The sequence below is a fragment of the Neoarius graeffei genome, chromosome 3 (genome assembly GCF_027579695.1).
Source record: "Neoarius graeffei isolate fNeoGra1 chromosome 3, fNeoGra1.pri, whole genome shotgun sequence".
NCBI lineage: Eukaryota > Metazoa > Chordata > Actinopteri > Siluriformes > Ariidae > Neoarius > Neoarius graeffei.
The window spans coordinates 57,246,668-57,274,630 of NC_083571.1; the positions used below are offsets into that span (position 1 = coordinate 57,246,668).

A 27,963-nucleotide genomic window follows, 5' to 3' on the forward strand; every position below is an offset into this window, starting at 1 on the left:
TATAATTCAATTTAGCGGAAATTTGTTTGGAAAAGAAAAACACAAGGGGATACAGGCCTTGAACGGGTTTTGAGTTTGAACACGCAGACGCTCATGGGCAACAACATTTCTAATAGGCCTCCTGAGATGAGCAGTGACTGCCTTCCTTTAGTCAAGTTTCCAGACTTTGCCAGACTGGCTGACATAGCAGCTATTATGTAGCTTGCCATTACCTGGCCTTTCATTAACACAATTTCGAAATGCTTGATAATACAGTGTTAAAATACATTATCAGTGCATTTTAAAAAGCCATTGGTTAAAAAAATAAATAAAATAAAATGTGTGTGTGTGTGTGGGGGGGGGGGGGGGGGGGTGTTGAGTATCTAGTACTAAATCATCATTTTCACTCATAATGGATGAATAGATAAGGATACTATCTATAGAGAGATAGGTAAGGAAATTTCCTCAAAATTGAATCAAAATCCATTCACGACTTTGAGTTATGCTGGGAACAGACAAAAAAAATTAAAAATCCTGGTTCCATCTACATTTCTGGATCCTGGATCCACATACGTACCCAGATTTTCATTAAAATCTAATCAACTGTTCCTTGCCCCATGACCTACCTTTCCTCCAAATTACATCAACATCTGTTCTCTACATTTTGAGTTACATTGGGAACAGACAGACAAATAAACAAACGGAGGCGAAAACATAACTTCCTCCAACAAAGTTGGCAGAGGTAATTATTAAATAGACTTTTTATTAAGTCAATTATCTTAAAATGCTTTATGTATAAATAATTTCATTAATTCTGGGTTCAGACTGAATGCCTGATTAAACCTGAGAATATGATGGATACAAAGATCCAAAACCTACAAAAAATCTCACAGACTTTGACAAGGGCGTGGTTGTTGGTGCCAGACATTGAAGAGAACATAATCAATAATGAAGAGCCCAGTCGGTGTCGGTAATGCACCTTTAACGCTAGGAGTGAACGCTGGCGCATTTGGCTGCCGCTACTTCCTGGTTCCACATCTGTTTGATTGTTATTTTTAGCATTTTAAGTATTTTATTTTCATGCAATCTGTGTGTTTTATTTTCCCAAACCTTCTCTGGGAGATGGGTTTCCTATCTCACGCTTCCTTGAATGTCATCTGCAAATACTAGCCTAAACAGTAACGTTACCTGTTGAGCGGATTCCAGGACTACCTGTGTCAGATATTTCCAACGCCCTTGGAAACCTGTTTGCTCTTGACATCCTAAGACAAGCCATCTGCTACTGCTGAAATCAGGATATAGACTGTGTACTGACTGGGGATCCATCTTATCTATTTGTCCGGACTTTAAAACAGGAGTTTACTGAACTGTTGGCCAAACTGATGGACTAGGCTACTACTAACATTGACTACCCTGTATTACCTTGCGCGAGCCCTCTTAGGGCTGGCTATTTCTGTTGCCTTTCCTCTGGAGTGTCAAGTGATGTATCCTGTTGGCTAACGTGTTAAGATCAGGGCACAGGTATCTGGCTAGCTGCTCTATGTGTAGCCTACGCTTGCTTGCTTGGATGGTGACCTGTCATACGTAGGTTACTCTGTTCAAATGTGCGTAACAGTGAGTACGTTTACATGCACATCCAAATCGAGCAAAGGGTCCCAGCAGGGGTGCCAGAGAAATCCAATCCTACATGCACACAAGGAAATCGAGCTATTGTGTGAGGTACATTGTGCACCCGAGCCACAGGTGGCGCTACACGCCCCATCGTGTTGGTACACTTCCGGTTGTCATCATGAAGAAGAGCTATTCAAGAGTGTAAACAAAGTTATCAGTTCCGTGTTCTCCATTGCGCGTTTTTCTCCCGTCCATGAATTTTAATATATTCAACTCCTTAAGCTGAATGAGCATGAACTCTGTCTCCTCATTGCTCCAGAAGTGCACGTTTCTGCTCACCATTTTCTCTTCTTCGTTTGTTCCTCCTGACCTCTTCTGCTGCTCGCTACTACTGTTGTCATGCCGACCGAGGCTGTCGTGTTTCCCGCTTGTGGTCTCATCACTCGTCACTTCCAGAAGGGGCAGTGCTGAAGTAAGTAGCTCGACTACGTAGCTCGATAGGGTTTACATGCACTAAGTAGCTCGGCAACAATCGCATAATCTAGGTTGTGTAGCTCGATTACGAGAAATCAAGTTCAATTCAATTTCAGCCTAGCTAAGGTGTATCCATGGCATTTAGAACTTCGATTTCAGTCGAGCTACGGCAGAAATTCAATTTTCTCTATGTGCATGTAAACGCACTCAGTGATTCTACTCTGGCTCCTTGTTTTGATCTAAGTCACCTACACTGGCTTCACAGTGAGCCAAAACTTTCGCATCGGCTTTTCTGGGATTTCTCCATGGCGCTTAAATATTCGTCTGCCTATCTCCACTATTTGAGGAATAAAACATATAAATTCCCTGACACTCTGCTTGCGCACAAACATCATGGGTTCCTGCGTCGGCCTAAATATATACAACCCCGATTCCAAAAAATGTGGGACAAAGTACAAATTGTAAATAAAAATGGAATGCAATGATGTGGAAGTTTCAAAATTCCATATTTTATTCAGAATAGAACATAGATGACATATCAAATGTTTAAACTGAGAAAATGTATCATTTAAAGAGAAAAATTAGGTGATTTTAAATTTCATGATAACAACACATCTCAAAAAGTTGGGACAAGGCCATGTTTACCACTGTGGGAAATCCCCTTTTCTCTTTACAACAGTCTGGAAACGTCTGGGGACTGAGGAGACAAGTTGCTCAAGTTTAGGGATAGGAATGTTAACCCATTCTTGACTAATGTCGGATTCTAGTTGCTCAACTGTCTTGGGTCTTTTTTGTTGTATCTTCCGTTTTATGATGCGCCAAATGTTTTCTATGGGTGAAAGATCTGGACTGCAGGCTGGCCAGTTCAGTACCCGGACCCTTCTTCTACGCAGCCATGATGCTGTAATTGATGCAGTATGTGGTTTGGCATTGTCATGTTGGAAAATGCAAGGTCTTCCCTGAAAGAGACGTCGTCTGGATGGGAGCATATGTTGCTCTAGAACCTGGATATATCTTTCAGCATTGATGGCGTCTTTCCAGATGTGTAAGCTGCCCATGCCACACGCACTAATGCAACCCCATACCATCAGAGATGCAGGCTTCTGAACTGAGCGCTGATAACAACTTGGGTCGTCCTTCTCCTCTTTAGTCCGAATGACACGGCGTCCCTGATTTCCATAAAGAACTTCAAATTTTGATTCGTCTGACCACAGAACAGTTTTCCACTTTGCCACAGTCCATTTTAAATGAGCCTTGGCCCAGAGAAGACGTCTGCGCTTCTGGATCATGTTTAGATACGGCTTCTTCTTTGAACTATAGAGTTTTAGCTGGCAACGGCGGATGGCATGGTGAATTGGGTTCACAGATAATGTTCTCTGGAAATATTCCTGAGCCCATTTTGTGATTTCCAATACAGAAGCATGCCTGTACGTGATGCAGTGCTGTCTAAGGGCCCAAAGATCACGGGCACCCAGTATGGTTTTCCGGCCTTGACCCTTATGCACAGAGATTCTTCCAGATTCTCTGAATCTTCTGATGATATTATGCACTGTAGATGATGATATGTTCAAACTCTTTGCAATTTTACACTGTCAAACTCCTTTCTGACATTGCTCCACTATTTGTCAGCGCAGAATTAGGGGGATTGGTGATCCTCTTCCCATCTTTACTTCTGAGAGCCGTTGCCACTCCAAGATGCTCTTTTTATACCCGGTCATGTTAATGACCTATTGTCAATTGACCTAATGAGTTGCAATTTGGTCCTCCAGCTGTTCCTTTTTTGTACCTTTAACTTTTCCAGCCTCTTATTGCCCCTGTCCCAACTTTTTTGAGATGTGTTGCTGTCATGAAATTTCAAATGAGCCAATATTTGGCATGAAATTTCAAAATGTCTCACTTTCATCATTTGATATGTTGTCTATATTCTATTGTGAATACAGTATCAGTTTTTGAGATTTGTAAATTATTGCATTCCATTTTTATTTACAATTTATACTTTGTCCCAACTTTTTTGGAATCGGGGTTGTACATAGGGGCTCTGGACGGATGTTTGCTCGCCACCAACATCCAAACAATGTTGATTTGTTTTGGAGCTGAAATCGTAACATCAAGTGGACTGTTGTTGAGAGGCGCTCTGTTGACTTTACGAACTTGTGTCCCATAAATTTAGTTAAAACTTCACAGAATTGCCCTTCTTCAAGAGATGCGCAGTTTGCTTTATTAAATGTGCGATCTCTCAATAAAAAAAGCACCCTACATTAATGACTTGATCACTGATGTTGGCATAGATCTACTATGTTTAACTGAAACTTGGCAAATACCAAATGATTTTCTGGCTTTAAATGAAGCTGCTCCTGTAGGATATGAGTATATGGAGAAACCACATTTAACTGGGCGGGGGGGGGGGGGGGGCGGTCTTGCTGTGATCCATCGCTCCAGTTACAGGATTGTATGTATGCTCTTGCAGGATTTTTCATCATTTGAATGTCTTGCTCTGAAATTTATTGGTGGTCTACCTCTATTGCTTTTGCTCATTTACTGGTCTCCTAGAGTTTCCTCTGTTTTTATTAATGAATTGTCTGAGCTGCTTTCATCTGTCAGTGCTCTGTGTCCATCTATACTGGTGCTTGGTGATTTGAACATTCATGTTGACTCAGAAAACTGTAATCTTGCTAAAAACTTTGTGGCTGTCCTTGATTGTTTTGATTTCACCCAACATGTAGATTTTCCCACCCACTCAAAGGGCCGTATCCTAGATCTTGTTTGTACCTCTGGCATCACACCATCAAATTTATATTCCAGAGATTTCTGTGTTTCTGATCACATGGCCATTTTATTTAATATTGTTGTCCCTGAGCCTCTCCATCGTAGGCGTGCATTTCGCACCATCACATACGGGAATACAAAAAACATAGTTACAGCTGATTTATTTGACACATTACATCCTATTCTGACCACTAAATAATTAAACTCATCCCTTGAGGAGTTAGTCATGCTCTACAACTCTCATCTTGCTGACTCTCTCAATCACCTTGCCCCCTGAAGACACGCACTGTCTCTTTCTCTCACTCTGCTCCGTGGTTCACATCTGAGCTTCATAAAATGAAGGCTGCTGGTCGGCAGCTGGAGAGACTTAGTCGTAAAACTGGTTTGACAGTTCATACGCTGGCATACAGTGACCATGTCTCTGCCTACAAAGAGTCTCTAATTGATGCCAAGACCAGCTATTACACCACCATCATTACCAGAGGCCAAGGAAACCCTAGAGCCCTTTTTTCTACTGTAAACAAACTTCTCCTGCCTGCTAAAAACTTTCCTCTTACTCCTTCCACTGATCTTTGTTGTAAATTCCTTGAATTTTTTCAAAACAAAATTAGTTTTATATACAAGCAGATCAAATCCACTCCCATCACTCCTTCTAATGTCCCCTCTCCTTGTCCACCACCAGCTGGATCTTTCTCTGCTTTCTCATTAGTCGATGAGCAGTATGTCCTCGGCTTAGTATCTAAATCCAGGCCTACCACCTGCCTCCTCGACCCTATGCCCACCCCTTTGGTTAAGATCTGTCTGCCAGTTCTCTGCCCTCTGCTGGTCAAGATAATAAACTCGTCCCTTTCAACTGGCTTAGTCCCTCAGGCTCTCAAAATAGCAGCCATCACTCCTGTCTTGAAAAAACCTGGAGCAGCCATTGATGATTTTAAAAATTATCGCCCCATTTCCAATCTTCCCTTCATTGCAAAAGTCCTGGAGCATATTGTTGCCAATCAGCTCCAAGAACATTTGGCCCAATGCGATCTTTGGGAGAAGTTTCAGTCTGGGTTTAGGGCCATGCATAGCACCGAGACTGCCCTGGTCAAGGTTGTCAACGATTTGCTGTTAGCTGCTGACACTGGCCATGTCAGTATACTTGTTCTCCTCGACCTTACAGCAGCTTTTGACACTGTATGTCACAATCTTTTATTGAGCCGCTTAGAAACTCTGCTTGGCATCACTGGTTCTTCTTTAGCCTGGTTCAAATCTTATCTTACCATGAGAGAACAGTTTGTGTCAATTGGAGACTTTAGATCCCCTAAATCACCCCTCCTTCATGGTGTCCCTCAGGGCTCTGTCCTGGGACCCTTACTATTTGTAATATATATCCTCCCTCTTGGCCACATAATACAGCATTATGGGCTCAGCTTTCACTGTTATGCAGATGACACCCAAATTTACATTCAAACCAAACCCTCTCACCCACTCCCTCCGTCCAATCTTGTCAACTGTCTAAATGCAGTTAACAATTGGATGGTGCAGAATTTTCTTAAACTAAATCAAGATAACAGAAGCCATCCTCATTTCCACCCCTTCTATCTTGAAAAAACTGGAGTACTCACAGCTATTTATTCCTGGTTATTTCACCTTCACTACTGTTGAAGTAAGAAATATGGGTGTTATTCTGGACTCTACTCTCTCTTTTGACTCACACATTAAAAATATTACTAAAACAGCTTTCTTTCATCTGAAAAGTCTCTCCAGACTTCATCCCTCTTTAACTTCATCTGCAGCTGAAATGCTTATACATGCTTTTATCACCTCAAGACTGGACTACTGCAATGCCCTACTCGATGGCATCCCAGCCAAGCGACTAAATAGGCTGCAATATGTCCAAAACTCAGCGGCTAGGGTACTCACTTACACCAGGCCCTGGGATCATATTACTCCTATTCTCTACAACCTGCATTGGCTCCCAGTCAAATACCGCATCCAGTACAAAATTATCCTGCTTGTCTACAAATCCCTACATAACCTGGCCCCTCCCTATTTATCAAATCTCCTAACTCCTTATCAGCTACCTCTCTTCATTCCACAGATGTCCACATATTAGCAGTCCCTTACCCTCGGCTCTGCTCTATGGGTGACAGGGCTTTCAGTGTTAATGGCCCTAAGCTGTGGAATGCCCTGCCACTAGCGTTGCGCCAATGCTCAACACTGTCCACTTTCAAAAAACAGCTAAAAACAAATCTTTTTAGCTTGGGCTTTTCTCTCTGATTTTTAATAATGTTATTATCATTATTGATTTCTCATGATTTTTATTATTGTTGTTCTTATCTTATTGTTTTGTTTTTTATTGTCTGTTTTATTTTACTGTTCAGTGTCCTTGGGCACCTTGAAAGGCGCTTATAAATAAAATGCATAATAATAATAATAATAATAATAATAATAAAATAAATCAGAGAGCACAAAGTGCTGAACCTTGTGGCAGTGTGTCGACAACAGCAGAAGACCATGTCAGTTTCCACTCCTGTCAGCAAAGAGCAGGAATCTTAACCTCCAGTGGGTGCAGATTACCTGAACTCGGATAGTTGTAAATTGGAAAAAGTCCAGGAAACGTTTTTCCAGTCTGAATCCAATTCTCAAATCCCTGTTCTTAGCCAACAGGAGTGGAACACACTGTGGGCTTCTGCTGTTCTGTAGCCTATCCACATCAAGGTTCAGCATGTTGCATTCCAAGATGCTTTTCTGCACACCAGCAGTTGTCAAGAGTGGTTATTTGAGTTATGTCACCTTCTTGACAGCTCTTCTGACCGCTCTCATTGTCCTTTCTCAGTTTGCTGAATTTGATCTGTATTGTTCATCCAACCTAATGGTCATTATATTCCTCACCTATGTCAGTGGTCATCTGTGGACTTATCCAGAGTTACATTTTCCAGCCAGAAGCCATGCTTCCTCATGAATTGTTTAATTGAGACAAAACAGCTATGAAAACCTTAACACTCTCCCAGTCCTTTTCACTCTTCTAATTAATTCTGGGAAGGTATCACTGGCAAATTAGCCATGAACAAAACGTGTTACACTGAATGAGTCATTGAACTATTTAAATTTCATTATTTCATTTTGGTGATGAGGGAGGCAATTAGCTGTTCCTCAGCTCACAAGCTTCTTGTGAAGATCTTTTCGAGCTTATTCAAGCTCACTGTTAACACGCTTCCGCATGCGTGCGCACACAAAAAATTGCATTTGAACTTTAATTACTTGAAAGATTTAGTACTCAGATGCGTCTGAATATTAATAAGCTTATAAAATGATTTTATATTACAGAGGCAGAGCAAATATTAACTGTAGTGCTATAAACCATGACGATTGGAAAGAAAGTCAGGAAAAAACAATATCATTATTTGTTTTACTTTATTTACCCACAGCATTGTTTACTTGTAGTTCATATTATTGGGATTTTCATTTTCTTTCATGACCTGAGAGACATAAAGTCCTCCTTTTTCAAGTGATCTTCAGTTGTTTTTTTAAGCTACCCCAAAATATACCATTAGATTGAATATCAAGTGGCTTACTATTCATTAAATACTATCAAGTCCAGTGGAATGATGCAGAGTGAAGTTTAAATGTGTTTAAATGTTCATTCCTCTGCCCAGTTTGTTGTCATTAACTGTAAAAGTTTCAACTGAAATGAGCATTTGCGGAAAAAACAGTTGTGTATCCATCAATATTTTTTAATAATTTCTGCTATTCTTGTTTTAAAGACTTTCTTGTATTACCAAGCATCAACTGACTATTAAAAAAAATGTTAAAAGAACTGTACATATTTTTGGCATTTATTGACTACCATATCATACAGAACACGCCTCTTCCTACAGAGATCGTTGCATGCATCATTCCACCAGACATTAATGTTGCTGTAGAAAACACCAGGTGAGTGAAAAATTCTGCGATTTTTAGTAATTTCTCATGAATCTTTTTAAAATATTTTTCTTCATGAATGAATGTATAAATGGCCTAGCAGCCATGCTTGTAGTACTTGAGTCCAGGACTCGGACTCGAGTGACTCGTGCCCTAATTTTAAGGACTCGTGAGTTGACTTGGACTTCAGCACTGATGACTCAGACTTGGACTCGGACTCATGCATTAACTGCATTCAGACTCATAATTTGGAGACAAGGACTCACATTTTTTCTTTATTTTTTGTAACATGCCGTAATAATTTGGCATAAGATATTTATATCTACATTAATTTCGTGCAAGAGAATGCACATTCACCTGTTCATATGTCATGTTCAGGAACAAATTAACGCTAATGGCTCTAAAATGCCTGGAGAGAACACCCCTAGGATTGTCCACTTCGCTTATACAGACTTCTTGTGCAGTGGGAAAAAATGCACTGCTGTGTGTTCCATATGTAGAAGAACTATCGAGGAGACGACGTGGACAACCTCGAACTTCAATCGTCATTTGGCAAGACTGCAGCCAGAGAAGGAAATGACACGCTATGTTCATTGCCCTGTTGATAACGGGGCTTGCTTGCTGATCAATGAACTAGCGAGTGTTAACCCTCTCTCATGTTATTTGCCCTGTTGATAGCAGGGCTTGTGTTGGACTCGACTCAGATCAGTAGTGAACTCAACTCGGACTCGACTCGAAATTTTCTTTAATGACTTGGACTTGAACACTGGAGACTTGAGACTGGACTTGGACTCAAGGTTTAATGACTCGACTACAACACTGCTGGCGGCAAATAAAAATAAACGATCTATTTGATTACAGCCAGGAACAGAAAGCTTAGATGTGTCATTCCACTGGATGGCATTATACTTATAATGCAGTACAGTATAGGACTAATATATACGGTATCTCCAGCTCAGTGGTGTTTTAGATGAAAAGAAATTAAAACATTAACGTGTCATGTGCATGATGTGCAATGTCAGTGTCTAAAACAAAGCTGATTAATAATTTCACATGGCACAGTGGAGTCTCATTGACAGCCCACACAAGTCCAAGCAAAATACAGTGGTGCTTGAAAGTTTGTGAACCCTTTAGAATTTTCTATATTTCTGCATAAATATGACCTAAAACATCATCAGATTTTCACACAAGTCCTAAAAGTAGATAAAGAGAACCCAGTTAAACAAATGAGACAACAGTATTATACTTGGTAATTTATTTATTGAGGAAAATGATCCAATATTACATATCTGTGAGTGGCAAAAGTATGTGAACCTTTGCTTTCAGCATCTGATGTGATCCCCCTGTGCAGCAATAACTGCAACTAAACGTTTCCGGTAACTGTTGATCGGTCCTACACACCGGCTTGGAGGAATTTTAGCCCGTTCCTCTGTACAGAACAGCTTCAACTCTGGGATGTTGGTGGGTTTCCTCACATGAACTGCTCGCTTCAGGTCCTTCCACAACATTTCGATTGAATTAAGGTCAGGACTTTGACTTGGCCATTCCAAAACATTAACTTTATTCTTCTTTAACCATTCTTTGGTAGAACGACTTGTGTGCTTAGGGTCGTTGTCTTGCTGCATGACCCACCTTCTCTTGAGATTCGATTCATGGACAGATGTCCTGACATTTTCCTTTAGAATTCGCTGGTATCATTCAGAATTCATTGTTCCATCAATGATGGCAAGCCATCCTGGCCCAGATGCAGCAAAACAGGCCCAAACCATGACACTACCACCACCATGTTTCACAGATAGGATAAGGTTCTTATGCTGGAATGCAGTGTTTTCCTTCCTCCAAACATAACGCTTCTCATTTAAACCAAAATTTCCATTTTGGTCTCATCCATCCACAAAACATTTTTCCAATAGCCTTCTGACTTGTCCACATGACCTTTAGCAAACTGCAGACGAGCAGCAATGTTCTGCATTGAAAGCAGTGGCTTTCTCCTTGCAACCCTGCCATGCACACCATTGTTGTTCAGTGTTCTCCTGATGGTGTACTCATGAACATTAACATTAGCCAATGTGAGAGAGGCCTTCAGTTGCTTAGAAGTTACCCTGGGGTCCTTTGTGACCTCACTGACTATTACATGCCTTGCTCTTGGAGTGATCGGTGTTGGTCGACCACTCCTGGGGAGGGTAACAATGGTCTTGAATTTCCTCCATTTGTACACAATCTGTCTGACTGTGGATTGGTGAAGTCCAAACTCTTTAGAGATGGTTTTGTAACCTTTTACAGCCTGATGAGCATCAACAATAATTTTTCTGAGGTCCTCAGAAATCTCCTTTGTTCGTGCCATGATACACTTCCACAAACATGTGTTGTGAAGATCAGACTTTGATAGATCCCTGTTCTTTAAATAAAACAGGGTGCCCACTCACACCTGATTGTCGTCCCATTGATTGAAAACACCTGACTCTAATTTCACCTTCAAATTAACTGCTAATCCTAGAGGTTCACATACTTTTGCCACTCACAGATATGTAATATTGGATCATTTTCCTCAATAAATAAATGACCAAGTATAATATTTTTGTCTCATTTGTTTAACTGGGTTCTCTTTATCTACTTTTAGGACTTGTGTGAAAATCTGATGATGTTTTAGGTCATATTTATGCAGAAATATAGAAAATTCTAAAGGGTTCACAAACTTTCAAGCACCACTGTAGAAGTTGTATTAATGTCAAGGACACAATTTGGCAATGCAAAAAAAAAAGATCACCATTTGTAAGTTCCATGTGATACAATGCCCTTAAAATGTTATAATTTTCCATTGTGCTTCTGTGTTTTTTTTCATCATGCTTGTATTTGAAAGTGCGTAGGAGTATAAAATGTCAAGAGAGTATTTTAAAAACAAAGCATTAAGTCACAGAGAACGTGTAATATTGGTGGCATTTTGAAATAAATTGTGTATGATAAATTGGAACAGCTTGACCAAAAAGACGTCATAGTAAATATCATGAAAGCCACCACCTATTATCAATGAATGAATGAGTGAGTGAGTGAGTGAGTATCTAAAATTCAAAATAAAAACCCAAGGCCTCCCCAGTGTAATTTCTGGGTAGTAATTACTATTGAAAGGCAAAAAGTACAACTGCAGAATGCCAAGAATGAATCTGTTAGCAACACAATGACCATGAAGGTTCATAACAAGAATTATTTCCTTCATGTTTTTAATTAAATATACTAGTGGGCGAAGTATTTCATCACACATGGCGATTAAAAAAGGCAAAACACTTACCTTATTACATGTGTATGCGCAAAATGTGACACATTTTAACACAGACTTTTTCCTGTTTTTATACCAGGCCTACCTCACTTTCATAATTGGGTTGAAACGGTGAAAGGAATTCAGCTTTTCTTCCATCATCTCCACACTGATATGTTATGATGCATCTCCCCTCCTCTCCCGGACACCTCGGTAAATTATTAACGCGTTTTAAATTACGCTCACGTCTTCGTGTAATTAGAGAGAGCACATTTGAGAGAAACAAAGAGAGCAAGAGAGATGCATTCATTATGTATGGACCTGGGGAAATGTATGTTTGCCTTCAGCAAGCATTATCGCTAAGATATCTTTTAAACTGATGTATTTACAAATATCCCAGCCTTTGTGCCAGCGTCTTTCCCCAAAATCATATTGGAATCTCAAGATCAACACTGGTCTGAGCTGAGTGAAATGAAAGATGTGTAAAGTACAGTGATTTTTAATTCTTGTTTTAATGATTTGCACTAATTGACTGAGTGCCAGGCATTTCCTGAGCTAAATTAGGCATGCTAGAAATGCTGTAGCCTGTAGTAACTGTAGCCTGATTTGATCCGGGCCAGATTTGCCCTTCCTGACAATTTCTGGATTGAGAACTAATGACAATTGACTGTCGGTGCAGATGATATGGTGTTGAGAGCTGATCTTATGCATTTGAATCTTGCAAGCTTCCATGTATTTTAAACATTTTGTTTTCTACAACTACAAACGTATTAGGCTAGTAGTGTGTGGTAGGCAGTGATATAAATTGGAATGACTGATAGAAGCAACCACTAATGACAGAGCAAAAATAAAAATGGCAAATACCAGACCTACTATATAATAAGCTACTGCTTTCCTCAGATTGTGAATGTTTCTGCTTTAGTACTGTCGGGTCTTGAGTGCAGTATCTCACAGTATTGACCATTATATCTTAATGTGTGGGTTGATACTACTTACACATCCTAAGACCTGGAATGGAAATTCTCCAGAGCCTAATAATTGTAATCTGGTATTCCACAAGGTCCTGATTTAGGCCCTTTGTTGTTGTTCTTGATCTTTTAAAAATAATGCACTGATTTGCCTGCATCAATTGTATCGCATGTCTTTGTATGCTGTCGTATTACAATTTACCTTAACTGGAACTCAGGGACCCAAACCTGTTCCAGCATGACAATGGTCTTGTGCACACAGCACAATCTATACAAACATTGTTTGCCAAGGTTGGAGTGGAAAAACTCAAGTGGCCTGCACAGCACCCTGACTTCAACCCCACTGAACACCTTTAGATTAGGGTTAGACTGCATCACAGACCTTTTCACTCAACATCAGTGCTTGAACTCACTAGTGCTCTTTGTGGCTGAATGGGCAAATCCCCTCATACATATACCAAAATCAATTGGAAAGTCAACCCAGAAGAGTGGAGGTTATCATGACAGCAAAGAGTGAACTGCATCTGGGATGGGATTTTCAAAAATCACATACGGATGTGACGGTCAGGTGTTCACAAACTTTTGGCGAGATGGTGAACTGGAGGAGCGAAAACCCCAAAATTGTCAGGATGGTGATATTTCAGGTCCAGGATTAAGAAATACTAAATGCAAGGGCAAATCTGGCCCAAATAGAAGAGAGATTGTTGGGCTGTGAATGTCCCTACAAATTATTTATTCCCTTGACATACCATGGCACTTATACAAGTTGACACTTTAAAGGACTTTGTAAATAGAATCCTGGTACTCCTTCTTTCTTTTTTTGTTAGATTAATGTGTTCTGGCTCTGACCATTTTACAGAACCATATGCCATAATGCTGTGCTTAGAGAGGGGACCATATGCCAGAGGCAATCCTGCAAGAGTTCTGCATAGTACTTGTGCTCAGCAGGAGGCCTGTGGGGAAGGAGACAACTCTGTCTATTTTTGTCTTGCACTTCTGCTGAAGAATGAGGAGTAAGACCTGCAATAATGGTGGTGATGATCATTTTTCCTCTATAACTCACCCCCTTGTGCCATCCTGTGCACTTGTCATGCAGCAGAAGAATTGCATCAGCAGAATTCTAACATCTGGTCGGTGTCATATGGTGGACAGGAGCCTACTTAAACAAAATAATTTATTTACAAAAGAAATGGTACACTGTTCGCAATGCTGAACTGAATGTGCAAACATACTGTTGTTTTTATATTGAAGCTCAAATTCACTTCATTACTATCACAAGCCAATTGCCTAACAGGCTCATCAGTTCAAAATGCACAATAACCACCAATTTCTTGGATTTAGCCATACTGCTGGTGTTATTTTCATTTTTCCCAATGGATCATTTGCGTATGCAGTAGGGTGTCTTGCCCAGGCGGGTGTAAATGGCACATGAACCCCTCTGGTTGAAGCCATACGGTGCCTGCAGCTGCCTGATTATTACGGATGTTGAGCAAGAGGGCAGATTTCCAAACATGTCCTCCTTAATGATAAAATTAGGAACCTTCCACCATCTGACACTCCATAAGCCTTGGCCAATCACAGTCTGGCAGCTTTGTGAGTCATCATCTTGACAGCCAAGGCTTCTTTGAATGACAACAAATGACTGTGTGGGAGAAGCTGTTTAGAATTCATAAATACAAAATATTGCTAGTGATACACTTGCAATGATACAATACCGATGTATTCAGATGTAACACTTTACAGAATCTACTTGAAAATGAGGGAATCCTACTTCTGGTTCATTGTGTTGCATGGTGCCTTGGCTTTATCCCATTTGCAATATTCTGTCAAAGCTATTGACATGACTGATATTTCATATTAACTTCCTGATTTGTGAGTGATTGATATTTGTGTAATCGGTCTTAAGATGTACTATGGTGTCTCTTTGGCAATTACCTCAGTCATGCCAGGAGGCTGAGCAGGGTGTGAAACTAATCAGGATCTCCCTGCAATGCTCTTGGCTGAGTTCTCTGCGGCACTTTTTTCTGTATGGCCAACTACTCTGATCATGCTCCATTAGACTCCCATTTTTATTTAAACCACCCACTTGTAGAGAATACAAAATATGTAATCTATATGCTTTGTTTTTAATGTTGTAGATACTACTAAGTGAAGCACCAAAGTCCACAGCATTATACCATGCTGCTGACGTGTTAATGGTGCAGTTTTGCATTCAACACTGACCGTGATAATTACATTAATTAATAATTGGTGACTGACCCCTTGAAAATGGTTCCTCCAGGAACCATGACATTTCAGTTGTCAAGACAATGGAAAAACTAAAATACAAATACAAGAGCATTTTGTTTTGTGCACAAGAGCATTGTGACGTATCTTTCTGTTTTTGTATTTTAGTTTTTCCGTTGTCTTGACAACTGAAACGTCATCATTCCTGGAGGAACCATTTTCAAGGGGTCAGTCACCAAAGGGTTAAAACTGAGCTGGTGTTCATTGCTTTGATTTGTGTTGCTGTAGCAATCATGGATCACATGACCTTTTAACCTTGCAAGCAGCTAACAGTTTAGTCCAAAAGTCTCAGGGTCTACGTTGACCCAACATTTCTACCAAAATTATGGGTGCCAGTAGGTCCATTACAAACCTGGTGATGTTGAGTAAAAAATGTCTTCTGGCATTGATGTTGTTGTTGTGGTTGTTGTTGCATATTGAGACCCTGCATTTCCAAGAGTAATTGGGTTGGTTAGTGGTACTAGGTTTTAAAGGGGTTCTATTTTGAACCATTTCACCTCTGTTTTGGAGTTCTTTACACAAACTTCACAGGGACACCCAGGTGGACAAACGGAAGAATGCTTTAAGGGTTTTTAAAATATATGCATGACTTTCTTAATCCAATAAATAACTGCAACATTAGTCAGTCTGATTTTTGAGGGGGAATTTATTTATTTATCTATGTGTGTGTGTGTGTGTGTGTGTGTGTGTGTAGGTAGCTATATCTTGGGTGCTTTTATGGTGTTTTAGTACCTCGAAGACACCTCAGTTGGAATATTGGCCATATGTATGGGAGCCATAGTGAAGGCCCTCTGTAAGGTACAGAAGGCTTGTTCAGCACATTCATTCCACCTCAGGGTATAATAGGCTCCCTTAAGTAGACTGGTTGGCTGGAATACTACTGAATCCCCAAATGAGCCATTGATTAAGAAAAAAAAATGCAAACTGCTCTAAATGCTATAACTCAAACCCTGGTAGAAGTAGGCCAATTCTCCAAGGTTTCAACTTTGTTTGGCCTGCATTGTGACCCCTCTGGACTTATAAAGTAACCCAAAAACTCCAGCTAAGAATTCTTGTATAATCCACATTCTTTTGGTCTTGACTAATTAATTGTTCTCTATGTCTCTTCGGTCCTGTCCTGACATGTGTGACATTCATAAATCGATGAGGATTAGATCAAAAGATCATCACTGAATGGTATTGAAAAACAATCTAGCATGTTGCATAAAACATTAATACTAAAGGACTGGAAGATTTAAGGGGAACTTACCAAGCCACAGGGTATTAATAAATATTCATAACATCCTGATCTTGTGATCAAGGCAGTTTTCTACTTATCTAACTCTTATATCCATATTAGCTTATATGCATGACATTTTAATGTGACATTATTGAGAACTCTATCCTAACCCTAGAGGGCTGGTTGTACCATGGCCTTGTGGTCTACTGAGGAGGAGGGGTAAAGTTTTGACCTTGGAAGTACTGTGCTCAGTACTAGGTCAACGATACAGTCATATAGATAATGTGGGGGGAAAATAATACTTTCCTGCCTAACACATCTGTTGGCTCCTCATACTGAGCAGGAATCATTGTCTGGGCTTTTCATAGAAGTGGATGCTAGTAGCACACGTGGCTTTAGATTGCAGGATTCAATAAAGGAAACAGACCAAGAAACATTGCTTAGGGTTTACCAAGTGAGCTTATAGAGCTTTGGGAGACTTTGGATGACAGGGCAATGAGTTTACCTCAGGACAAAAAGAGGAATTTCCACTTGGTGGATGGCCCTAACTGTGAGGTCGAGGTGTTGCAAGAATGCTAGACTCTGTAAATTTGGACATATTGGTCAAGTGGAATCTACTATTGTGGGGATTACAGAAGCTATGGAGGAAGAATTAGAGCTTGTGGGATGGTTGAGGGAAAAACAGTAAAAAACATTTTAGTAAAACCCCTTGACAAGTTACAGAGGTGTAATTGAACAATAATGTATTAGGCATCTGTACATCCTCTCTGTCTCGGAGAGAAAGATGCTTAGAAAGCACTTCCACAGTGATAGCGGAAGAGGTTGCTATTTTTAAATATGCAAACTCCTCTACTGGTAGTAGGATGGGGAGGTGTTGTTCTTGTGGACCATGCAGCTTCCCCTGAGCTACCACAGATCTGATGATAGATCAGACCCAGCTCCATGTGGTGGCGAAATATTATGCTACATTTGCATAAGACTTGCAGAGAAAAAGTAGGTTAAAATAAAGGCAAAAAAAGTATTCATAAAAGAGAAGAAAAATAATAGAATGCAAAGAACAACCCTAGTTAAGTAAGCCCAAGGGATGGTAGACATATCAGTGGGTGTGGTGTAGAGAACCTTTGATTTGGCAAGTTGTTTGAGAATATGGATTTTAGAGAGCCAGCACTACCATTTTATTCTGTCTTCATGATTATATCACAAAACATCCCTTGATAAAATGGCCTCAATTTCAGCTATGTGCAATCATGCAAGTCTGAAATACAGCAGATCTCTTTCAGTTTTTTGATGCTTTCACTGATTTGATGTCAGCAGTAAATTAAAGGGCTGAGCCAGATGGTTACATTTTCAACTGGAGGATAGAAAGATTGTAAAATTAGAGAGTGACTTTCACCACATATACAGTTGTGGTCAGAAGTTTACATACAGTGACATGAATGTCCTCTTGGATATGAATGCCATGGCAATATTTGGGCTTTCAGTAATTTCTTTGAACTTTTTTTGTGGCAGAATGTACAGCATACATCTTTAATAATAATAATAAAAAAAACACTAGAATTTGGTGCACAAGTTTTAATTTTCTTTGGGTTTTCTGAAATCAACACAGGGTCAAAATTATACATACAGGGCCAGAAATATACATACAGCACACCTAATATTTGGGCAAAATGTCTTTTCGCAAGTTTCACCTTGACCAAACATTTTTGTTTATCATGAACAAGCTTCTGGCAGAATGCTGATTGGATATTTCACAACTCTTCATGGTAGAGTTGGTAGAGTTCAATTAAATTCGTTTTTTTTTTTCCTTGGCTTGGACTCGACTTATAAGCATGGTCCATAGATTTTCAATAGGGTTGAAGTCAGGATTTGTTTTAAGCTTAATGTTAGCCTGCTTTATCCTTCACAACCAGCTCTGATGCGTGTTTGGGTTCATTGCCCTGTTGTAACTCCCAAGTCATGTTCAAGTTTCTGATGGTTTATGCTGAAGAATTCTGAGGTAGTCCTCCTTCTTCATTATTCCATCCACTTTGTGCAATGAACCAGTTCCACTGGCAGCAAAACAGCCCCAGAGCATGATGATCCTACCACCACCACCAGCTGTACAGTGTCCCTCTGTACATGGTGGTCATTGCGGCCAAACAACTCAATCTTTGTCTCATCTGACCATATAGCTTTCCTCCAGAAGGATTTTTCTTTGTCCGTATGGTCAGCTTCAAACTTTAGTTAAGCTTGAAGGTCTCAGTTTTGGAGCAGGGGGTTATTTCTTGGATAGCAGCCTCTTAGTCCATGGTGAGCTGAACTGTAGACAGTGATCCATCAGCTTCCAGTTCATGGCAGGGCTGTGCCATGGTGGTTCCCAGGTTGTTTCTGACCATCCAAACCAATTTCCTTTGTGACAGTTTGTGTTTTCTTGAAGCAAAGTGGCTTGGCAAAGTGACTACACCTCACAATAACTTGGATACAATTGTTTGAACTGATCTTGGAATTTGCAGTTGTTTAGAAATGGCTCCAAGAGACATTCCAGAGTTGTGTACATCTGCGATCCTCTTTCTCAGATCTGCGCTGAGCTCCTTGGACTTTCCCATTTTACTGTGTGCTGGTCAATACAATGAGTGCTGTAAACAAACCCTTTTTATGAAGGCACAGAGAAGCTACCAGCTGTAGTCAGTCATGATCACTAACAGGAAGTTAAGAGACCTCGGCCTTGGCAAGATAAAAGACATTTTAAAGTTTCAGCACCTCTGAATTAATAATCTAAGTGAGTGTATGTACATTTTTGGCCCTGTATGTATAATTTTGACCCTATGTTGATTTCAGAAAACCCAAAGAAAATTAAAACTTGTGCACCAAATTCTAGTGTTTCTTTTTTTATTAAAGATGTATGCTGTACAATCATTTTGCCACAAAAAAGAAAAGTTCAAAGAAATTACTGAAAGCCCAAATATTGCTATGACATTCATATCCAAGATGACATTCATGTCACTGGATGTAAACTTCTGACCACAACTATAGACCCCTTTCACTGACGTCACCCGAAACCGGAAGTAAACAAACCCTGCGCCATATTGGAAGACCAACAAACTCGTGATTAGGAGGAAATAACGGCAGCGTGCGGAATTTAAACCCATGAGGCACTTGATTCATCATAAACCTACAATGGTAAACTTTTGTGCTGTGTTCCAACAAAGCTGATGGGAAAGGTGAAAAGAAGTCTTTCTACAGAATACCAGCTGTGATTGAGACACAAGCAAACCAAGGAGCTTTCTGCCAGGAGACAGCGAGAGTATTTAGCTGCTTTATGCAGAGCGGATCTGAATACTTCTCGTCTACAACAGTACAGAATATGTTCAGACCATTTTGTTACTGGTAAGTCACTAGGCTAGAGTGTTGTAGAACATTTTTTTTAAATGTTTACTGAATAAAAACATCCTTAATTTTATCACATTTATGTTATGTATTTCATTTCTTTCTTTTGTTTTAATTTTCCTCCCTCCATCCCTCTTTGGATTTTAAATATAGTTTTTCCCCATGTCCAAATAATTCAAATATATATAAATAAAAAGAGATAAGTAGTAAATTAAAAATAAATTATGAAATAAAAAAATCCATACCAGCATGAATACAGATTGCAATAGTGGTCAAGTGCTATAATTTTTTAAATATGATAGTGGAGAATTTCATTTAATCTGCACTGATTATTATATGAAATATAAATGAACAAATTCTGAACAGGTCTTTCATAGAATGGAACAACTGTTAATGTAGTAAAGAAAACACTGTTAACATGTTAATAAAAGAAAATTTGCTGCTACATTTCAGGTGTAGTTTGTTTTATGTATGTATGTACTTGCATAGATGTGTACTTGGTCTTCCAATATGGCGCCCTAACAAAATCTCGCGGTGTGGTGACGTCACGCGAAAGCCCTCTATAGTCCTTTTTTCCCTACCTTTGTGTTCCATCAGCAGCTAGCTGCAAAAAAAATGTGATTGTTGGTCTAAAATTTCATTTGGTCTTGTTTTGAGATTTTGGTACAGATTTTAACATATGAGCTTTTGTGGACTTGATGTGTCTTTCAGCCCTTTGGCTGGAATAGAATGATATTTTAATTGCCAAATGAATTATATTCTCAAGTACCTGAAGCTTCAGTGCACAGGTTCCCAACCTTGGTCCTGGAGTACTTCCTGCTTGCACATTTTAGCATTTTTGCCTGCTCTACCACACTCTCTTCAGTTGTTCTGTTAATTAGCTGATTCATTTACTCTGGGGTGGTGGAAGCTGGGAAAACACTAAAACCTGCAGGACAAAGGGTTCTCTAGGACCAGGCTTGGGCACTTTTGCTCTAATGGTTCTGAGAAAAGTCTACTTCAGAGAGTGTTTTGGTATTGAAGGAGTTAATTGAACTGTTGTATATGTTGTACCATTTGCTTGGTGAATGTGCAATGTTAATGTCAAGTCTGATATTCAAGTTATAACTGAATAACTAGCCAAGCAGGTGGAATAAATGTTGGTGCAAAACCAAGCTGCTATTTAGTGATGGATTCCTTGTTGGTTTTCTTGTGGTCTTCTCCAGCTTTCAGAGTGAATCGCTTTGTCTTGTTGTTGAGTAATCATCAGTACTTTAACACAGATGCAATTGTTGTGAGCTTGGTGTACATGTTTAATTCCAATTGCTGACCTGATAGAAGAGTCTGCCTTATTTCCCCCCTTTCATTGGTTAAGCCTTCTTGGGCTGGGATTTGTTGCGAAAATACAAGGTTTTCTAACCCCTTTGCTTTTATCTCTATGCACGATCCTGTGGAAGCTAAATTCACGTTGAAATAGAAACTCATTTCAAGATCAGGAATTCATTTAGATAGAACAAAAGCTCCTACTGCCAAACAGTTATGTGTGTGTTCCATAAGTACTTCAGAGGAAAAAAAAGCATTTGAGTGAGCAATGGCCTTCGGGAGTTGCGCCGAATGAAATGCTTTTTTTTCTGTCCCCCACACCTCTCTTAAGAAGTGTTTTGCTTATTTAATTTTTTCGGTTATCTTGTTTCTCTCTTATTTTATTTCTATTATTTTCACTTTGAGTTCAAACTCTGACATCCATGTCTGCCCCAGGATGTCTGTCACAAACTGCAGTCCAACGTTGTGACAATGATTTTTTTCCTTCCCGTGCCTTTTTATGACCTCGTTTTTTCCTTTCTTTCTTTTTTTCTGTTCTTTCCTTCAAGGTCTGGCGCACCTGACGTTAAACAGCCAAGGTATGGGTTTGTTCTGTTTTTGCTGCACTTTTTTTGAGTGGGGAACAAAAAAAACGCTCCTTTTGCCCAAACTTTCCCTCCCCAGCTCTTCTATACAAATCCGTCCTTTTCTACCCACTGTTCTTTTTTCCTTCCCCCATTCACTACCCGACCCTTCTATTCCCTTCCTCTCTTTTCATGTCCCTCCCCCCCCCTCATCTTGTTGACTTCGCCCTGTCCGTCACTCTCTTGTCCTGTACTCTGGCCTTTCTCCCGAAGACACACCTTTGACCGGAGCTCTCCCAACAAAAGGTAATGCTGTTTTTTTGTTTGAAATGATGAGATGCTGTGAAATGTCATCCGCTGCTGAAATGTTGCTTCTTTGAATCACTGAACAGAAGGACGAGTGTTTGTGTCCAGAATGCACAGAGTTTGTTGAAACTTCTCTGTTGTCATTCTCATTGTTTGGCATCATTAGACAGTATCCAGCAGTTTCCCCCATTAACTATATTCCTAGAATCAGAGGTTTAGAGGTCTTGACAGCTTTATCCAGTCAATAGCATGTTCAACCACAGATCATAAGATTATGCGAATTGGCTTCCACTCATTGTCAACTGCGAGTATCCTGTGAGTCAAAGGAATAATGTGCTGTGTGCTGCTCTGATAATTGTAACCTGGATTGTACAGCTAGTAGAGGTTTGCTGTTCTTATTTTCCTTGACCAAACATCTCCCCTGCTCATCACCTGACCTTTATCTGTGACACTGATCCACATGCTGACCTGTACACCAGCTCCTAACCAAGCATCTCCTGTAGCAATGAGGTTATGAAGGTCATGTGTACAGGTATATGCTTGCCTATGGAGAAACATGACCTTTTTTGCAAACTTCTCTTTCTCTCACTCTCTTACTCCCATCTGTGCCAATATTCTCTCCACACAAAATACTGCAGTCTGCTCTTACAAGACACACTGTACAGTCGTCAGCTAAGCTTGGTTGATTGATTTTTCCTTGATTGCAACTGACCTTTCAAAATAATCCGGCTTGATGATTTAATTGACAAAAGCTAAAACAAACTGACAGCCAGAAAATGTCCTAAAATCCACCAATTTCTTCTTTTGAATGTCATCAGAGACATTATGTTGAGTAGAGACAGTTCAGTGTCTAAATTATGAATGGGATAGCCATAAAGATATTGTTTAAACCTAGCTTGAATTCATTGTGTATGTGCTGTATATATCACATAAAAATGTAAAGGTAGCTCTCTGGCTAATGCATTATCACCCATAGCATGATCATTACACTTTTAACTACAGTTTATCGAGACAAATGTTCATTAACCATGAATATCTATATACTGCACTTTTTAGTAGGTAGAGACCACTGTTATTATACCCTAGGCAAGGAACATACAATATGGTGAGAGTAGGAAGTTGTTTATGATTCACCTGTCTCTCTGCTCTGATTCATAACTACTACAGAAACAGGCATGAGGGGCACATTGTTAATTAGGTGGTAACAGATACAGTGGTATACTGTACAAAAGTTTGGGCACCCCTCGTCAAAATTTCTGTTACTGTGAACAGTTAAGCAAGTTGAAGATGAAATGACCTCCAAAAGGCATAAAGTTAAAGATGACTCATTCCCTTTATATTTTAAGCAAAAACAATTTTTTATTTTCATCTTTTACATTTTCAAAATGACAAAAAAGGAAAAGGGCCCGAAGCAAAAGTTTGGACACCCTGCATGGTTAGTACCTAGTAACACCCCCTTTGGCAAGTATCACAGCTTGTAAACACTTTTTGTAGCCAGCTAATAATCTTTCAGTTCTTACATGGGGGATTTTCACACATTTGTCCTTGCAAAAGGCTTCCAGTTCTACAAGTTTCTTTGGCTGTCTTGCATGCACTGCTCTTTTGAGATCTATCCACAGATTTTCAATGATGTTTAGGTCAGGGGACTGTGAGGGCCCGGGCAAAACCTTCAGCTTGTGCCTCTTGAGGTATTCCATTGTAAATTTTGACGTGTGTCTTGGATCATCGTCTTACTGTAGGACCCATCCTCTTTTTAACTTCAACTTTTTTTTACAGATGGTGTGATGTTTGCTTCCAGAATTTGCTGGTATTTATTCGAATCCATGCTTCCCTCGACCAGTGAAATGTGCCACTGGCTGCAACACCCCCCAAAGCATGATCGATCCACACCCATGCTTCAGAGTTGGAGAGGTGTTCTTTTCCTGGAATTTGGCACCCTTTTTTCTCCAAACATACCTTTGCACATTGTGGCCAAAAAGTTCAATTTTGATTTCATCAGTCCACAGGACTTGTTTCCAAAATGCATCAGGCTTATTTAGATGTTCATTTGCAAACTTCAGACGCTGAATTTTGTGGCTAGGACGCAGGAAAGGTTTTCTTCTGATGACTCTCCCATGAAGGTCATATTTGTTCAGGTGTCACTGCATAGTAGAACAGTGCACCACCACTCCAGGGTCTGCTAAATCTTTCTGAAGGTCTTTTGCAGTCAAATAGGGGTTTTTATTTGCCTTTCTAGCAATCCAATGAGCAGTTCTTTCAGAAAGGTTTCTTCATCTTCCAGACCTCATCTTGATCTCCACTGTTTCTGTTAACTGCCATTTCTTAATAACATTATGATCTGAGGAAACAGCTACCTGAAAACACTTTGCTACGTTCTTGTAGCCTTCTCCTGCTTTGTGAGTATCAATTATTTTATTATTCAGAATGCAAGGGAGTTGCTTAGAGGAGCCCATGGCTGTTGATTTTAGGGACAAGTTTGAGGAGTCAGAGAATTTATACAGCTTTGAAATCTGCATCATCTGACCTTTCCTAATGAAGAATTTGAACAAGCCACAGCTCAGTAAGCTAATTAAGGTCTGGAACCTTGGTAAAAGTTACCTGAGAACTCAAATGTATTGGGGTGCCCAAACTTTTGCATGGTGTTCCTTTTCTTTTTTCACTCTCCAATTGTACAAAACAAAAATAATACACAAATCCTGCATAAAACACTGAAAAGAAATCTCTTGTCTTTACCTTTATGCCTTTTGGTGATCAGTTCATCTTCTGCTCACTTAACTATTCACACGAACAGACATTTTGAGTAAGGGTGCCCAAACTTTTGCATGCCACTGTATCTGTATTATATATAATTCTTTTCATTTTCACTTTTAAGTTTATAAACAAGTTGCATTATAGATGATAGAAACTGGTGGAAATGAAAAAAAATTCTGAATACAGTAAGCAATACAAAGTAAAAATGAGCTTGAATGAATTAATTAATGAATTAGTTAATTAATTAATTAATGTGGGCGGCACGGTAGTGTAGTGGTTAGCACTGTCGCTTCACAGCAAGAAGGTCTGGGTTCGAGCCCCGTGGCCGGCGAGGGCCTTTCTGTGCGGAGTTTGCATGTTCTCCCCGTGTCTGCGTGGGTTTCCTCCGGGTGCTCCGGTTTCCCCCACAGTCCAAAGACATGCAGGTTAGGTTAACTGGTGACTCTAAATTGACCGTAGGTGTGAATGTGAGTGTGAATGGTTGTCTGTTTCTATGTGTCGGCCCTGTGATGACCTGGTGACTTGTCCAGGGTGTACCCCGCCTTTTGCCCGTAGTCAGCTGGGATAGGCTCCAGCTTGCCTGCGACCCTGTAGAACAGGATAAAGCGGCTAGAGATGAGATGAATTAATTAATGTACCAAGAAGTGGGGACGGATGCAAATACATGTTTAACCTCAGGTTCACACCAAGCATGGCAAGAGCATCAAAAGTCTTTCTGGCTGCTCTACCAACGATGCTGGTAAGTTCATGGATGTTCTGTGATGTAGACGAAACAGGAGGCTATAAGGTCATTCAAAATGCTACGTCTTGCAAACTTTATTTAAAAGGGCTGCAAACCAAACACACATCAACCAGTATGTCTTAATAAAATAATTTTTAAAAATACAACAATTTAAATAATTAAAATACTGAAATTATTTTAAAAATTAGCTGACAGTGCCATTGGGAGACCAGGTAGACTTTTTGTGTTTCCTTGTTTTTTGTTAAAAAAAAATCTGCAAAAGTGACTGCTTTCATTTTAACATTTCCAACACACACCTCTTGTCTTGTAATATCTTATTCAAGTCACATGAAAGTAAATAGTTGACACTCCTTTGCATGCTTTGGCACTAGTTAGCATGCAATTCCCTGCTATTTTCACAAAATATATTATGCACTTCATCAACTCAGCTGAAGCACATATAGTTTCCAACACTTTGGTTCATGATCTTTTTTTTTTTTAATTTATGTCCCTGTATGCAAACAAGGGCACATCATAAATAACGTTGAAACCCGCCACTGCAGTTATTAATTTCTCCTCCATGGTAGGCTACTTGCAAATGGTTTGAATCGAAACAAAATTTACATGCCTGTGTTCTCTAGGATTCTTTAGAGCAGAGCATTTCTAAATTCCTATTGGTTGCTGCCAAACCACATCATAGCTCATTACCACAAAGTTGCCTGGACTTCAACTTTATCCTGATGCCCTCACCACCCAAGACACCCTGCCACTGATCTCACCGCTGAGACACACCGGCTCTCATAGGAAATATCAGTCAATCAATCAACAACTTTAATAAAATGTCAAACTTATAGCTGGCCACAAGTAGGCTACTATTTGGGGATACTAGGGAAATTAATAACTTCCAGTCATTTTGGCGGTCTTGCCACGTTTGGTGTGAACGTAGGGTAATGGTTTTCATAAAAACAATGTAGAACAAGTACAAAAGGCAAAAACCTTCAACAAATCAACATGCAAAAAGATAAACTAATTAAGAAAGAAATAATAATAATAAACAATAAATACATAAGGGGTGGCACGGTGGTGTAGCGGTTAGCGCTGTCGCCTCACAGCAAGAAGGTCCGGGTTCGAGCCCTGTGGCCGGTGAGGGCCTTTCTGTGCGGAGTTTACATGTTCTCCCCGTGTCCGTGTGGGTTTCCTCCGGGTGCTCCGGTTTCCCCCACAGTCCAAAGACATGCAGGTTAGGTTAACTGGTGACTCCAAATTGACCGTAGGTGTGAATGTGAGTGTGAATGGTTGTCTGTGTCTATGTGTCAGCCCTGTGATGACCTGGCGACTTGTCCAGGGTGTACCCCGCCTTTCACCCGTAGTCAGCTGGGATAGGCTCCAGCTTGCCTGCGACCCTGTAGAACAGGATAAAGCGGCTAGAGATGATGAGATGAGATGAATAAATACATAAAGAAAATACAGACTTTATGAAGACAACTCACTACAAAAAAAAATTTATGAAATCTATTGATATTTATAAATTTAAATGTGCAAGAGCATTGGACTTTGAATGTATCATTTTTATACAAATCCAACCCTACCCCAAACCTTCATAACATTTCATACAACTTGCATTATTTAAATTGTTCGAAATTTGTTAGAATGTGAAGTCTGAGGACCTAACTTATTAAAATCCCATATAATATGCATCACTTTATACATGTAGTGGTATATACTATAAAACTAGTGTGTGATTAATTATAAATTGTATAATTGTGTCTTATTTGGTGAAAACAGGTTTCGGGAAATATAGTACATTCATACTGGTTGTGCTCGATTGTGCATGCAAATCACAATATGGGTCGTAATTTAATCTATTTCAGTTTAATTAAAAAAAATAAGTGACTGAGATTTTGATTAATCTTAATTGTAGTTATCAGGATATTGGGTGTATGTCATGATCTTTAAAAAAATTAATAATTAATTCAGGTAGGACTTGCAAAATAGGCAGAAATGAAGGACAATGACACTTGATTCTCTTTTTTTCTGGTCCTGTTCCCACATTCCCTCATTTTGATTCACAGCTGCATCTCACGCTAACCTTTGCTCCCTGACTCTTTATTGTGCTTCCTTGTATTTCTGTGTATTTACTCTCTGATTCATATCAACTGTTTACTTGCCTGCCAACACACCCAAAGCAGTGAGCAGGTAATTGGACATGTTGGAGGAATTGGAAATCAGGAATTAAAATGTTTTCTCAGTTCTCATACAGCCTCTTGGTTGGTGTCGTTACTATGAGCCTAAGTTGTTATTCCAAACCATGCTGATCTTCTGTTTGTCACCTGTAAGGCATGGTTTTGCATTTCTGAAAAGTCTGCATGCAGTGAAAGGACAGCAGATAGGTCATAGAACCATATGTCTATCACACGTAACTCACTTGCAAAAAGAAACTACATTAATTTAAGATGCAGAGTTCAGTGCTATCAGGCTACTTTGAGAATAGG

The 27,963-nt window shown here is 39.7% G+C and overlaps 1 protein-coding gene across 2 annotated transcripts in view; it reads left to right on the forward strand.

Moving 5' to 3' along the window:
• Positions 1-27,963, forward strand: part of nrxn2b (neurexin 2b) — a 1,271,620-nt gene that overhangs the window by 228,563 nt on the left and 1,015,094 nt on the right. For both annotated transcript variants that reach the window (XM_060917059.1, XM_060917060.1), the window contains exon 3: positions 21,679-21,708. In XM_060917059.1, the coding sequence (XP_060773042.1) occupies positions 21,679-21,708 (30 nt within the window). The remainder of the gene's footprint in view (positions 1-21,678; positions 21,709-27,963) is intronic.